Here is a 15,443-nt window from a genome sequence, read left to right on the forward strand (position 1 = left end):
AATTTAGCATTAGTCCTGTTTAAAATTATGCAGAGGCTGTCAGTCTAAAATGCTGTAGCACAGTTCTGCTGAAGTCTCTAGAACATGCAAAACAGGGACAGGAGGGAGTTTTGTGCAGTTGTATTAAAAAGAGTAAGCCTCTTTTTAAACCATTTTTCCTCTTTTTTTTTTTTTTTTTTTTGGCGACTTTCAGTTAACTCAGTACCTCCAGAATCTGCTGGGCACGGAGCTCCTTCTCCATCCGGATTTGCTGAATTCGCTTTATCTTCTCCTGGTTTTTGAAAAAGAGGAGGGAGGTCTTGTTAATTGAATGTGCTGCTTGGCATTTCTAAGAAGCTGTGGACTTGGCAGATTAGGAGGGAAAAATAGACGGAAGCCAAGCGAGAGAACGGTGTCAGAGTCTTTTTTAGAGTGGGGACGCTCTACTAATGCTCTACTAAAGGATAATATTATTCACAAAAAAAAACCAAAAAAACAAAAGCAAATACATGTTTTTTAAAAAAATATTAGCAGTAAGCCATGCCACCAAATACAGAGCACATGTATAAACCGTGTATTTTTATTGATTTATTAATTAATTTTGTGTTCTTTATACAAATAAAATTGAATTCCTGACCCCACACACACACACACACGTGCTCACGCACTCACACGCACACATCCGTCTTTTCTCTTATAATTTAACTCATTTACGGCAAAAACACTGGACAGTGGAGGGTTTGTGCCGTTTTTTGGGGGCTTTGTCGGTGCTCCACACTCACTCACTGACCTGCTGTTTGAGGATCTTAATCTGCTCCTTCTGCTTACGCCTCTCTTCAGCCGCCAGCATGGCTGTAAGAGAGAGGTACAGAGAGAAATGCATGACAGGGGTTACCGTTTGTGTGTGTGTGTGTGCACGCGCGCATGTGCATGTGTGCGCGTGCGTGCGTGCGGGCATGCACACGTGTGTGTGTGTGTGTGTGTGTGTGTGAGAGAGAGAGAGACTGAGAGAGAGACACACTGTCTCTATGCACTACCTTGCTGTTTTCGGGCTTCCTTCGCTGCTCGGGCCAGCGCCTGTTTCTCCAGCCTCCTCATCAGCTTCATCTGAGCCGCCTGACGAGCGATTTCTAAAAAAGACGGAGGGAAGAAGGAAGAGGGAAAGAGACAAACAGGCATCACAAAGGAACGAGAGAAAGAGCGGTGGCATTAAAGCGAGCTTGTATCTGTTACTGTGGTCTGGGGCACGCGTGCTCTAACGGTCTGCGTGCTATGGGCGGGGCGGGGGCGGGTGGTGGTTTTTAACCTTGCGCTTCCAGTTTTCGCAAGAGCTTGGCCTCCGAGGGGCTGGGGAACTCCGTCTCGCCCACGTTGGGCGGTCGGCCTTTCCTGCGCCTGCCGGCGGAGCCCTCGCTGGACCCCCGCGGCTGACGCTCCGAGTTGGGGGGGCGCCCGCGCCGGCCCTCCATGGCCAGGATTCGAGGAATGACCTCCTCCTCTTTCAGAAGACTCCACTGTAGACCCTGCGGGCGGAGTTAACACGGGACAAAGCGAGGTTAGGCTTCCGCTGGGTGACGGAAAGGAGGAGGAAATGTTTCATTGGTCTGTCCGTCTGTCTGTCAGTCTGTTTTTTTTTTTTTTGGTTTTCTTGCATATTTAAATTACATGCTAAGCCTCTCTCATAGATTAGATCAATAAATATTGAATTAAACATCACGCCATAAAATACCATTAAATTATTCATGGCTTTGTTACACTGGATATGTTTTCTTTGTTAAATTTTGCTGATGTTTTGTCAGCTGTCCCCTCACACCATAGAGAGACCAGAGTGAACAGAGAGACAGAGAGAGAGAGAGAGAGAGAGAGAGAGAGAGAGAGCAAGAAAAAAAAAATCAAAGTACTTAGACTAAAAAAGTGAAATCATCTCTTTTTCTGGACATTCTCTAACTGTCTGCCTTCATTTATTCCTCTGCACTCTCTCTTTTTCAGTCTACCCCTCTCTAAACACACAGGACAAACAGTTACATTACACATTACACACACCTGTGGAAATAACAGCAACTGATTATTACAAGGTTTTATGCATTTTTTTCCTTTGTTTTTTTTTTTTTTTTTAAAGTAGACCTTTTCTATTGGGGTTCAATCGATTCTCCCTGCCCTCTTGATTCAAGATGAAAGAGCAGATAGAGAGATAGATAGAAAGAGAGAGAGAGAGAGAGAGAGAGAGACAGAGAGAGAGAAAAATAGAGAGAGAGGTAAAGAGGGTGTTTAAAAAAAAAAAAAAAAAAAAAAAAAACGAAGGCAGAAAAGAGAGATGAAAAGCAGTCACCTGAGGTCCTTCTCTGGCTTCATAGAAGTCACCAACCCTGATTTTTGCACTGAAGCTAAAATTATCGCGTGTGATGTCACTTATTCCATTTCTGGATAGATACTACAGAGGAGAGAATAATGGTGTTGGTGAGACAGGAGTGGAACATCCAGCGGGTTTTTGTTTTTCTTTTTTTTTTGTTTTTTTTTGTTTTCAGAGAGCGTCTGTAAATCACGACACTGAAAAGCAGCATCATCCTATGGAAGATCACTTCACACTATGAACTGAGCAGGACTATAGCTACAGCACCAGCAAAGCTAAAGAGGACTCTATGTCTTGCAAATTTAGGGCTGTTATAGGTCAGTATATGAAGCAAAATACGAGGTTGTTTCACCAGGATATGACAACTAGAGCAACCATCTTGGCCTCTTTCTTTTCTTTTCTTTTTTTTGGGATGGGGTGAACCAGGGATTTTGAGGGGGGGGGGGATCTACGGAGGCTTTCAAAAGGTTAAGAGTTACCTTCACCACGTCGGGGTACTGTCGGAGTCTCTTGCCGCAAGGGGCGTAGTAGGATACGTCTCCCTGGAGACGACCTCCGACCGTTTTGATTCTGGTTTCTCGTCGCCAACTGAGGGAAAACGTAAAAGGTGAGGGGAGTGGTGGAAACTTGTGAACGAAATCCATCGAGAACTCTATTCGACAAACTCGGGCGGCCGAGGTCTCGTCTTTATCGCGTTCTTTAACGTGTTCGCCGGCAGGAAATGGAACGCGGGGTTTCGCAAAATGTCAGTGTGACGTTGAACCTACCCCATCTCAATAGGAAGCCGGAGGTCCTCCTCGTTCATCACACGCTTTCTCTTTCCAGAGCCTGCAGAGAGACGGCACAGAGTCTCAGCACAGAGTCCAACACAGTCACACCAACAGTAAAGACACACACACACACACCCACACATACACTCACTCAGTGCCACAGATTCAAAGTCTGACAAATATACCACACAGATTCTATGTCAGTATGGTGAAAACATTCATCAGAGAAAAGCCAGACAGGCAACATCATAAAAGATTCAGTAATGACGCTTTGCAACAAAGTCAGACACACACACGCACGCACGCACGCACGCACGCACACAACAACCAACCACTGGCTACATGAATATGGGCACAAAAATACCCCTCTTCACATCTCTGTTTCGTTTTGAATCCAAGCTCACCTTCATAAACACAATTCATTTACGATCAATATCTACACAACATACCACACAAGTCCAATCCCACACTTACACTAATAATGAAACCCTGAGACATACTGCGAAACAAATCTCTTTGAATTTCAAACCACAACACCACAGTTTCAACGCCCACAGTAATTTCGACAAGGTTTCACACAACCCAGCTCGACAACTCAGCCTTTGTTGAAGCAACAGCGGGCGAGGCCAAACGACGTGATTTGCAGAGTCAGGGTAGTTGCACAAAAGGAACGTAATCCATTACAGATTACTACTTACTTCTCTCAAACTGTGATGGGATTACCTTACTCATTACTTCCTAGAAAAAGTAATCGCACCACTAATTACTTTATTTCTAAGGTCCTCTCTAGAAATCAAACAAATCTACTAAATGGAAAGTACAAGCGTGATACCCAACAGTTCTGTCCGCATCTTATCGGTGGTTCATCAACACACCAGATCACTATACGTGTGTACTCAACACACCAGATCACTATACGTGTGTACTCAACACACCACACCACTATACGTGTGTACTCAACACACCAGACCACTATACATGTGTACTCAACACACCACATCACTATACATGTGTACTCAACACACCAGATCACTATACATGTGTACTCTGTAAATACTCACTAACATTCAAAACATATGGACCAGCCAGTGAAGGCTTTTGGTTAAAGAAAAAAAAAAAAAAAAAAAGAGATGCCACAAAAATACGTCTTCTTACTTAAATAAAACCAAAAATAAATAAAACAAATCGATTAAAAACAAAAGAAAACGAAAAGAGATTTTGCAGCGGTCGAGAAGTTCGACGACACACAGGCTGCGAGCAGAGAGCACATGGTCAAACACGCTCCGCGTGTTACTGAGACCGTCGGTCTGGTTAAACTCATTTTGTTTCCCCTCCGTCTCTGAGGGAGTGGTTATATCAAACAAAAGTCTGTTTATGTTCAGAAAATAACGGCCGCGCCGGAGCACGAGCGTTGAGATTTGTCAGAGGATTAAGATTGGTTTTTACGTGAGCATTGACAAACTTTTTGGTCATTTGTTTATAACCGGATTATGGCAAAAAAAAAAACCCCCAAAAAAACCACATCTAAGCTCCGCACTAGCGTCTGCTGGATTGAGTCTCATCACAACGCAACAGCTGTCAATGGTATGTCAAGGTTGCGGTAGGTAGACAGCAACACTGTTGCCTTGCAACGAGAAGGTTCTGGGTTCGAGTCTCGGCTCCAGGTCTTCTCTGTTCACGTGGGATTTCCTCTCACAGCCAAAGACATGTACATTAGGCATCGCACGCTCCAGCAACTGCCACCTGACCAAACCACTTGGTCCCTGGGTGTCGTGTGGTGGATGCCCACTGCTCCTAAGTAGTTATGAAAGGTTAAACGCCAGGGCAATTTCTCTGTGAGGATCAAAAACGTTCAAGCTTATACGTATAGCGCTTTTTACAATCAAAAATTGTCTCGAAGCAGCATTACAGAGATCAGTATCTAACCCCCCCCAAATGAAGTGAAAAGCATAACTTAACCCAAGGGCCTGGCACAGGTGTTATTATAAGAACAAAATGTATGGGGTTTTTTTTTTTTTTTTTAAATGCTTTCTATGTAATTAATATTACTCGCTTAGACGTATGCGTATAGGAACTATTGAAATTCTAAGTCAGTAATTATAGGTAAAATTCTTGTAATCACACCACAATGTTTTATACTGCTTTGTTATAGAGAAAAGTATTCAGACCACAGTAGCACATCAGCACCAACGCTAATGGATTGTAGCAAGTAACATTCATGGAATCAGTAACCTCACCTATGCCCAAAGTTTGGCTGCTTTTACACCACTTAGCGCAATTAGCTTTTTCGTGTGCTGAAAGCCTCTCTTCTGATTACCTGCTTCTTCTGTTTTTCAGAAGGAGCAGTTGTACTTTTACTCAGAAATGAGTGCTTTTTTTCCCCCCTCTCGTATTCTGTTGTGGAGGAGTGTTGAATCACATCCAAGAACAAAAACTCTACCTTTTCTGTCATGTGTTGGCTGGATTTGGGAGCATTTTTCTTTAATGAATTTCACCGTCGCCCGAGGAAAAGAAAAAAAAAAACCCCGAAAAAACACACAGCCAAAAACAGAGGTGATGACTTTACACGCTTGTGCCAACAGGTTAAAAACCGAGCGTTTCCAAACCGAGAGCGTTTCGCTGATTGGAATTGCAACAGGAAAAGAATTAGAATATGTGCCAGGTTTGTGTTTTTAGACCTGTCTGTCTAATCTCTAAAACAGCCCAAAGCTATACACCCTGCACGCCCAGAGAAAGAGCAACAGAAAGCTCGAGGACACACACACACACACACACACACACACACACGTACTAACACACACACACACACGCACGCGCGCGCGCACGCACACACCTCCGCAGGAGAGAGCCCTGTGATGCCAGCAGCCACAATCTTATCTCTAAAAATAGACTCCACCATCAAGTGAGCATGTCATCAGGCACGAACACAAACACACACACACACACGCAGGCACACGCAAACAGAGCCAAAACACAAAAAAACACATGCAGAAATATAATATAGAAAGTCGACATTACACTATTGTGATCAAAACACATTTTTTTTTGGTTTTTGTTTTGTTTTTTTCATGGGAATCAGTGGTATATGGTGAATCGTCATGTTGCCCGCAGTTACCTGGGGATGTACCAACTGAGTAGGATGAGGAGGGGGAGCTGTGATAGGTCAAGGCACCGGAGCTGCTCACAATGGTGGGTGTGGGCACACTGGAGGGCTTGATGACTTGGAGATTGAGTGGGGAGCAGTCAGAAAGACTGTGATTGGTGGATGCGTTTAGGAGAGACAGGCCCCTGTTGAGTTTCACTGGGGTTTTCTCACCCTCTATGTCCATTTCCACCGGGTCCCGACTCCTCCTCTTCCCCTGTGAACCGTTCACCTCACTGTCAGAGTTACTTTCTGACTCTGTGAGGGGAGGGAGAGAGGGAGCGAGAGAGAGAGGGAAAGAGAGCGAGAGAGGGAGAGGTAGGGAGGGAGAGGGAGCGAGGGAGAGAGGAAGAGGGAACGAGGCAGCAGGGATGGTAAGAAGAGGGGGGTGAATAAGGGAGAGAGGAGGGAGAGAGAAAAAGTTGATGAAGACACAGAGAAAGGTTTTAACAAGACGAGAACAAAAGAGACAAAAAGAGAGAGAGAGAGAGAGAGAGAGAGAGAGTGAGAGAAAGAGAGAGAAGACGATGAGTCTACTGCATGTCAAACAGTTATCACCTTTGATTTGTTTTCAACATCTCTGACTCTATACTTTATAATGAATCTACAGTCTTTCATGCTTTGATCTGATGTAAACTCGTGTAATGTTGTCTGTTGTTTGGGAACTTGAAAGTTGTAGGCTTTTTCTCTCTCTTAAGAGGAAAAAAACCACACACACATACTGATTCTGAAGTCATATTACTTTAAATATTTTTACTAGTAAGTTATTCTAAAAATCGACATCTATATCTACACATTCAGGATAACTTGGTGTATATCGATCAAAAACACGTCCAGGTCCAGTTTACCTGACAGACTGTCATCTGTGTCCTCTTCATCCTCATCCTCTTCGTCGTCAACATCGTCATCCTCCTCATCCTCGTCTTCGGCCGAGTCGTCGGACTCTTTGGCCCCGGGCAGCAGGTCCGGCTCGGCGCCGCGCCGGAACAGGTCCACGAGAGACTGCACCAGGTGGTTCTGGGAGATCCCCTTCCACGCCTCCACCGCCGCCTTGGGCGTCTTGCTCTTCCTGGGCCCGCGGGTCCGGCCCGGGGGAGTGGGCGGGCCTTGGGAGGCGGGGCCTTGGGAGGCGGGGCCTCGGGAGGCGTTCCTGCTGCCCGTGCTGAGGTTGACGGGCAGGTCGCCGCGGGGTTTGGTGATGAGGGCCAGGGGGGCGTCTTGGGCGGTGGTCTGAATGACTCCGTTAGGCTGAGAGAGGCCCAGCAGCGTGTGCGACAGGAGCAGGCCAGGCGGGAGGCTCGGGGTCGGAGGGGGCTTGGTCCGACCGAGGGGTTCCTGGGTGAGCTTAGGAGGAACGAGAGACGACGTTGACGACGTCGAAGAGGACGACGTCGACGACGAAGACAGCACGCCCCCCTTCTTGTGGGACTTGTAAAGTTCCTGGTACTTTTCCAGCTGTAGTGGAAAAGCCTGGTCTTGAGAGAGGAAGGCCTGCAGAGCGAGAGAAAAAAAAAAAAGAGAGAGAGAGAGAGAGGGATCATAACTGTCCCGGTTGTCTGGTGGCGTAACTGCTGGTGGCAGGAGTGTGTGACAATGCACAATGCCTCTTGCGCTGTGAGTCACTGTGTCTAATCATCAACCCTGAGAACAATGGGGCCCAGCTACAACATCATCTACAGCACTGTACTGAGAAAATCACTGACAAGACCACTCTTTGTGGGCAGTGAAAAGGGGACTTAAAAAAAAGGGAAAAAAAAAAAGACATTAAGACAAACCTACGGATTTTCTTTACACAGTGCAGTGAAAAACATAATGATCATACGCGCCATGCAATGTCTGTATTTTGTTTCCAGTTCACACAAAACCAAAGTCTAATGTTCATATATAATTTAATTTAAACCATCATAACAGAACTCATACATTTGTAATGCTATGAGCTATGAGTAACGCTTTGGAGAAGTGAATAGCATTTATTTCTTGTAATCACAGCATGTGAAAATCTCTTAATTTCGGCCTGATTTATTCCTTTTCAGATATGTTAAACTAATATGAAGCTAAAAATGTAAAGCTTCGCTAAGAATCTCTCATATGAAATTAAATGATTTTAAATGAAAGTTAAACATAAATAATGTCGGTGCCAGTTTCTTTTGAGAGCGAGGCATGAGTTGCTAATTTCCAGTGTCTTACACTAAAATATCCTCTGTACATATTTGTTTTAAACCCTATGTTCACACATCCTATAAACAAGTGCACACACACATACACACACACACACTTAGACACGCTCAGACACACACACTCACACTCACACACTCAGACACGCTCAGATACGCACACACACACATTCCCTGCTGGGCTCTAGGCAGACAGAACACCCACCTGCTTCAGTCTGAAGTCACTAATCTGAGACAGTGAGGCTTCCAGAAGCTTCCTGCTGGTTACCACATCCAGTGCTGGGGCCTGGGTTTTTTGGGCCAGAGACTTCGCTTTCGGGGAGGGAGTGAGAGGCGGTGGTTTGGGAGAAGAGGAGAGAGGCAGGGGTTTGGGAGGAGAGGGGACAGATACTGGCTTGGGGGAGGAACACAAAGACAGGGGGAGGTGCTGAGGGGAGGAGGGATGGGGCTTGGTCGTGTGTTGCTTGGGAGAGGTGGACCAGGGTTTTGGGGAGGTTGCCGCAGGTTGAGGAGAGGTGGTGGTGGCGGCAGCGACGTGTTTTGGAGAGGACTCTCTGCGCGGGTGAGCAACAAGCGCTAACGGTTTGCCGCTAGCTGCCAGGCCCACTGACCGAATGACGCTGGTGTGTTGCTGAAGGCCCTTATCTTTGGCCCTGGGGTGGGAGGAGGCTTGAGACAGGGTGGGGGGGGATGGGGAACGTGCTGAAAGCGCTGAGTTTGGGGTATCGGAGCCCGTGCTGCGCTGCAGGCTCGCTCTCAGGTCTTGGGCCTCTTGGGCCTCATCAGACCTGGGCTTTTCCTTCTTACCGAGCCCAGGATTTGAAGTCACAACCTGGGATGAAGGCAAAAAGGAATCCGAGGCATTTAATCAAAGATATGAGGCTGATTTAGGACCAGAATACAAGCAATTTATGACAGGACCATTCCACAGACATCAAATGATCTCACTAACTTTCAATAAACACATAATTAGGCAAGCCACTACCTCTGCGTTAGGGCCAGTGATAATACAACAAGATATTTCACCATAATGACTGACAGACTAGTTAAGATTATTTCTAACCTTTAATTTCTTCTTCTTCTGACGCTCCTTCTCGGAATCGGACTCTTCACTATCTTTGCTCTGGTCATCGTCATCTTCATCGTCATCGTCCTCCTCCTCCCCCAGGTCATCCAGGTCACTACTGCTCACGCCCTCGCTATCGCTATCCAAGGAGGATCCAGATTCGCTGTCACTCACACCAGATCCCTCCCCGTGCTTCTTACGAGGTTTCTGTATTGGAGGAAAGAGTTGTCAGTCATCGGTTATGCCTCACGAGACAGGCCCACCTATTCCCTTTTGGGGCACGTACACTTTTATTTTGTTTCAGAACAATTATCATGCATGTATGAATGACTGAAACATTTCTCAGTCCTCTTTGAAGTGGACAAAAACTCCATCTCAGATTGCAGTAAACTTCCTGTGAGCCTTGTGAAGACAAAGCACTCACAGTTCAATTATTTTCAGAAACACATCTGACATTTCCTTTCTGGCCCTTATACCTCACACGCTTCACAACTGCTCCAAGCACAACAGTGGGAAGCCATGGCCAATCAAGATAGTGTGAACAGAAGTGAAGTGAAACCTAATCAGAACTGAAGCGAATCAGCTTTAAATCTGAATCATCCTCCATGGAAGCACAGTGGGGATATATTGTATGTTAAGTTCAGTTCCTATTTTTTTTAACTTGAAAAAGGGCTGAACTTTGTTCTTTTCAGAACAACTACATGTGGAAAAAAACCCAAGAAGGTGCATAACATAGGTCTACATTTGCACCGAACGACGACCATTGGGTTTACCTTCTCTTTAGTCTTCTGGGAAGATTTCTCCTGGATCTCTTCCGTATTATTACCGAGGTGACTGGCCTTCTGTCCCCGGGGTTTCGTGTTGGTGGCCCGGTTTTGCTCCGAGGGCCTGAATGTCGAAGACGGGGTAGCGGAAATGCTCCCTCTAGTGGTAGAGGAGGACACCGCGTTTCCATTCACAGCGCCATTCATGCCTGCATGTAACAAAGCCGCCAGTCAGAAAATTGAGGTTACAGAAGGTAACGCGTCAACAAGTATCGATTCCTTCATGTGGTTTATATTAAAAACAGCTTAAAAAGACTACACTGTGGCATTTAAAACACTGAAAAGATCTTATTACCAGGCCAAGACCAAGTACAAGTAATTTACGTAATTGCCTTGAGCGGCCTTTTACAAAAACGATTAATACATCTGCCGCGTTCACTGTTTGTGCGCTAAAGTGCCCTGAAAACGCCTTGGGAGGTACAAGAGCGTGATGAAGTCGCCCATTTTGGACCAGAACAATGACACAACGGAGAAGGACGGCACCTTTTGGGCTTGCCCGGCTGCTTTTGCCGTGGTTCCTGGACTGGAAAGGATTGGTCTCGTGGTTCTGTACTGTAGGGGCGAATATCGGGGGTAGCCCAAGGAACGGGGGGAAGAAGGCGGCGGGACTCCGCCCATGTGCGTCTGCTGCCCTCCACCATTCTGAGAGGGGGAGGAGAGAACAACAGAACATTTATCCTACCAAGTTTAGCCCCATCCCCAGACTCTTCACATTCCCATTCAAATCATACACCCACACAGCCTTACGCAGCAAACTTCTGTCGTACCGTTTCTGGTCCTGCTCCTCCAGAGCCTTAACCCAAGCTAAACCGCACTGACGTACGCTCCGAGTGGTCAATGTTTTTGTCCTGCTAAAACCACTGGTTGCTTTATTGCTTAAGGATATACCTGGCCTTTGAAATGAAATCCGGCCAGCACGAAAACAAAAGCGCCAGTAAATCTTAAAGACACTAGAAACTTCTGAAGGAGGGAATCCGTGCATCAGCATGATCCTTCAGGACAGCCGAGGTACTAAAATGAACTCCAAAACATTAAAAATCCCATGTTTCCCCCTATAAAGGGGTCGGGGTTGGGGGGGGAGACCTCCTGTTATCTCATGTTTCAAGCAAAAAAAAAAAAGAAAGAAAGAAAAAAAAAACCCAACATAAAACTTCTATTACAGCTTGGAATATGAGATTAGCCAAAGCGCGTGTAAAAGTGATCTGCGGCAGGAGGAACGCGGAGCTTTGGCCGTTTAACCCGTTTCACGCGACGCTCAGCCATCTGCTGTTTCCAAAAGTCCGCTCCATGACTGCCTTTGAACAGAGACGTGCACCGATCACCCTCCTCCCTTCACAATCACATCTTTGTGGAAGAGTATAAGGAGCAGACTATAAAACTGAAACAGACCACAGTTTTTCATGACATTACCGCGGACCCAAACATTCTAGCCAGCCCCGCAGCTGCAAAAACTTTCTCTCTCTCTTTCTCTTTCACTCTCTCTCTCTCATGTCAGCTCTACTGTACAGCATCACTACAACATCTGTATGACCTCATACATGGAGACTCACTGGACCCTAAAATCATCACGTCTTACTATTATTTTTTTTACTAGAGGATATAATGACTCTCAATGTGATATTACTATTTGCTAAAAAGAGTCATAACGCTAGCAACTGAAAGTTAGCACGTCTTTTCAAATGTGGAAACGTTACAATGGAGAGTGGTTCAAGAGAGTGCTTGTTAAATTTTGTTGAACGTTAAATCTTGATTTATGACCGATCAGAGACTTTCTTAGCAGTGAGGTTCCTGTATAACACACAAAACTGTCAACGTGGGGCAAGAACTGAAACCGTATAAAAGACCAGTGTAAAATCTGTCGGTGGTTCTTCAGGGGTATGTTGTATTTAAATACTTGGAGTTGGACTGACACTGATGTGTGTTTTAACTCAGTACAGCAAACACCGATATAAACCACAAAGACTTGACTGAGCTTGTTTTGGTTGTGTGCATGTAGAGCTTCTTCCAGTTTTTCTCTCTCTCTCTCACACACACACACGCGCACACACACACTCAAAAACAAATAGTTATTTTCTGTTTCCTACCTGAAAATGCTCCTAGCTGAGGGTGGGCAGAGAGAGCTGCAGAGACCCCCAGTGCTCCCAGGCCTCCGAACTCCGGGCGGCTTGAGCCAGAGGAGAGCAGGCCAAAGGCTGGATGGCCCATTAGTGGGAAGGCACCGGGCAAAGAGTTCACACTGAAAGGCTGCTCGCTCCCCGTCCCAAACAGCGGACCTACACACACACACACACACACAGACACACACACACAGTGAGAGAGACAGAAAATAGTTACTAAGTGGGGAGATAGCCCACTAAAGACACTCTAGACTCACCCTGTAGCTTAACCAGCCTGCCTGCATAATTCATACATATGCGTGTTAAAGTTTAATAATAATAATAATATCATAACATCTCCCTGCAGATTTTACACGCACTGCAAAGAGCCTGCTAAGAGGATGTTTTATGCATTATCAATAATGACATTTCACTAGTGCAAAGGACAAAGATTTTCCACGGATTCCGTCTGATCCTCTTGTACACGCCTGTGCAAATATAAGACTTGGATCAGGGAGAATTGGAATATCATTCAAGGGGAATTTGCTATGCATATATCTCAGACGTTTCCACACCAAAATCAAAGGAGGAGGAGAGGGAGAGAGGGAGAGAGAGAGAGAAAGAGGGAGAGAGAGGGAGAGGGAGAACATCCAACACACAGGATATAATACCGGTAAGTCATTTGGTATGGTGGGAAGAACTTGATTTGATTAGTTCCACAGTGAACATGCTGAGGGTTTTAAATCTTCTTCTCAACCTGTCTTGGTTTGGGGGAGATTCCGTGTGTGTGTGTGTGTGTGTGTGTGTGTGTGTGGTGTGAGCTGCCATGCAGTGGAAGACACTGGGTGTGTGAATGTGAGTGGAGATGTATATACTTCTGCCAACGGAACAAGAGATGCTTCTGCATGCTACAGTTACACCTGCCCTGAATGATGGGCCATATCACACCAAACCAAATAAACACAACATAACCGGAGACGGAGGGAGAGGGAGACAGAGGGAGAGGGAGACAGAGGGAGAGGGAGACAGAGAGGTGTAACAAATAGCGACCGAATAAAAACGAAGGAGATATGAAGACCCTACATCTTTACTCTTTCAAACTCTGCTCAATGTCTCTCATCCCACGCATCTCTTCTAACAGTAAACTCAAGTTAGTGTATTTCCCAGTACAATCAATCAATCTCTTTAGAGGCATCATCATCATGATCATCATCATCATCATCACGTCTTTTGGAGGGAAATCAGCCTTTTCTGTCAGGGTTGCATACGGCAGTGCGTTGTCTGTTCAAGGAGTCAGATGCAATTTCTGCTGCGCATATTTCATGCAAATTCAATTTCAATCAGAGGGGGGAGTGAAGAAAAAGGGCTAGAGCACGCGCTTCCAGCAGCCATGCGACGTGCCAGGTACAATGCACGCAGGAGGAGGGTGATGTGGGGGGGGGGGGGTCAGAGGGACAAAACAAAACACATGACGGAGAGAGACAGCGCATTTCCCAGAGCGTTTTTAACTCAATGAGTGACGTATGTGAGTAACGATGTTTAATCCTTGTCTTGTCTTTAATGACGGGAATGGAGATTGCGCAGAAACGCACGGCACACGTCGCCGGAACTTTTACTTAAATGAGTCTATATATGAGTCTATCCTTTCTTCTCCTTAGCTTTGTGTGAAATTCTGATCTAAGGCGTCAGTCTAGTCTGCTGAACCAAATTTGCAGAGGAGAGACCATAGAATAATGGTTTTGCCTAAAAGGACTGTGGTAATTACCTCAAAGGAGGACGGTTCTCAGGCCTTCTCTCTCTCTCTCTCTCTCTCTCTCTCTCTCAACAGGGATAAATCCACATACACAATCTCATTAGAATAGTCTGACTATTTCAGGGGCGAAAGAAAAAAAAAGAGGAGGAGAGAGAGAGAGAGAGAGAGAGAGAGAGAGAGAGAAGAGAGCGCGCAGGGCGGATGCTGAGATAAATGAAAGTGTGAGCGAGAGAAAGATTCTGCCAGAGGAAAAAAAAAAAAAAAAAAAAGGGTAGACGGACATGAGGCTCTTCTCACGCCACGAGGAGAGCAAAGAGTCACAAAACCACCGTCGCTGCTGTATTAATATGCTTCCACACACAGATAATAATTAAATCAGACTTTGGAGGAGACCAGAGCAGAATTACAGGATTACCTGATAGCTAGCCCCCGCCCCCTTATCTAGCTCCTTCATTCTCTCTCTCTCTCTCTCTCTCTCTCTCTCTCTCTGTCTCTCCCTCTGTCTCTCTCCTTCCCTCTGTCCTCCGCTCTGACAAACAGTGCCATCATGAAAAGCACTGCTGTTTCTTTCCTTTTTTTTTTTTTTTCTTTTCACTTCCTCGAGGGATGCTGGTGAGGGGATTAGCGTGTTCTTTGTTGCCGTCAATCACATTTCCATGGACAGATTTGAGTTAATTGCGTGTATGTGTGTGTGTGTGTGTGTTACTGGGGAGGTTAAAATAAAAAAAGCTACAACATGTGTTCGGGTTTATACCTATGTGAGTGATTCTTATGAGAACATCTTCAGATTTCTCATTTCATCCGAGAAGCACCTTTGAACTACCGAGCGCTTAATGACGCATTCGGCAGGGAATTCTCCAGAGTCACACCAGTAGAATCGGAGAGGGAGGGGGGGCGGGGGTCGTTGTTTTATTTAAGTATTAATTGCATTTTAAGCTGCGATTCTTCCGGAGAGGGTAGTGTTTTCCAGAACAAACGCTTCACTCAAGGGAAGCCAATGGGCCAAGTTTCACCCTACATGTCTGTCTGTTCCAAGGCAGAACATAACGCTCACAGCTCCTGTACAGTCTAATATATCATCTTCAATAATAAAAACAATGATACCTCACACTCCATTAGCCACATACCGCAACCATAAAGTAATGCACCTCGACTGAGTCCGATTTTGACTCAGGATGCAACGCTGGCCACATACGCCTGTATCTGACTGCTTTCTGACTGCTTTACAATCCATAGATGGCTTTATATTTTCTAATAATAATAATAATAATATCTGTAACCTTTATTCA

General features: G+C 45.6%; 1 protein-coding gene across 1 annotated transcript in view; it reads right to left on the minus strand.

Moving 5' to 3' along the window:
• baz2ba (bromodomain adjacent to zinc finger domain, 2Ba) overlaps positions 1-15,443 on the minus strand; it is a 73,556-nt gene that overhangs the window by 15,334 nt on the left and 42,779 nt on the right. Inside the window, exons 4-17 of the mRNA XM_030781357.1 lie at positions 12,390-12,578; positions 10,789-10,947; positions 10,255-10,454; positions 9,479-9,688; positions 8,621-9,247; positions 7,090-7,732; positions 6,215-6,499; positions 3,097-3,157; positions 2,809-2,917; positions 2,309-2,410; positions 1,286-1,502; positions 1,017-1,109; positions 770-831; positions 206-271 (exon numbers count right to left, since the gene is read on the minus strand). Coding sequence (XP_030637217.1) covers positions 206-271; positions 770-831; positions 1,017-1,109; positions 1,286-1,502; positions 2,309-2,410; positions 2,809-2,917; positions 3,097-3,157; positions 6,215-6,499; positions 7,090-7,732; positions 8,621-9,247; positions 9,479-9,688; positions 10,255-10,454; positions 10,789-10,947; positions 12,390-12,578 — 3,023 coding nt within the window. The remainder of the gene's footprint in view (positions 1-205; positions 272-769; positions 832-1,016; positions 1,110-1,285; positions 1,503-2,308; positions 2,411-2,808; positions 2,918-3,096; positions 3,158-6,214; positions 6,500-7,089; positions 7,733-8,620; positions 9,248-9,478; positions 9,689-10,254; positions 10,455-10,788; positions 10,948-12,389; positions 12,579-15,443) is intronic.

The sequence above is a fragment of the Chanos chanos genome, chromosome 8, assembly GCF_902362185.1.
Source record: "Chanos chanos chromosome 8, fChaCha1.1, whole genome shotgun sequence".
NCBI classification, from domain to species: Eukaryota; Metazoa; Chordata; class Actinopteri; order Gonorynchiformes; family Chanidae; genus Chanos; species Chanos chanos.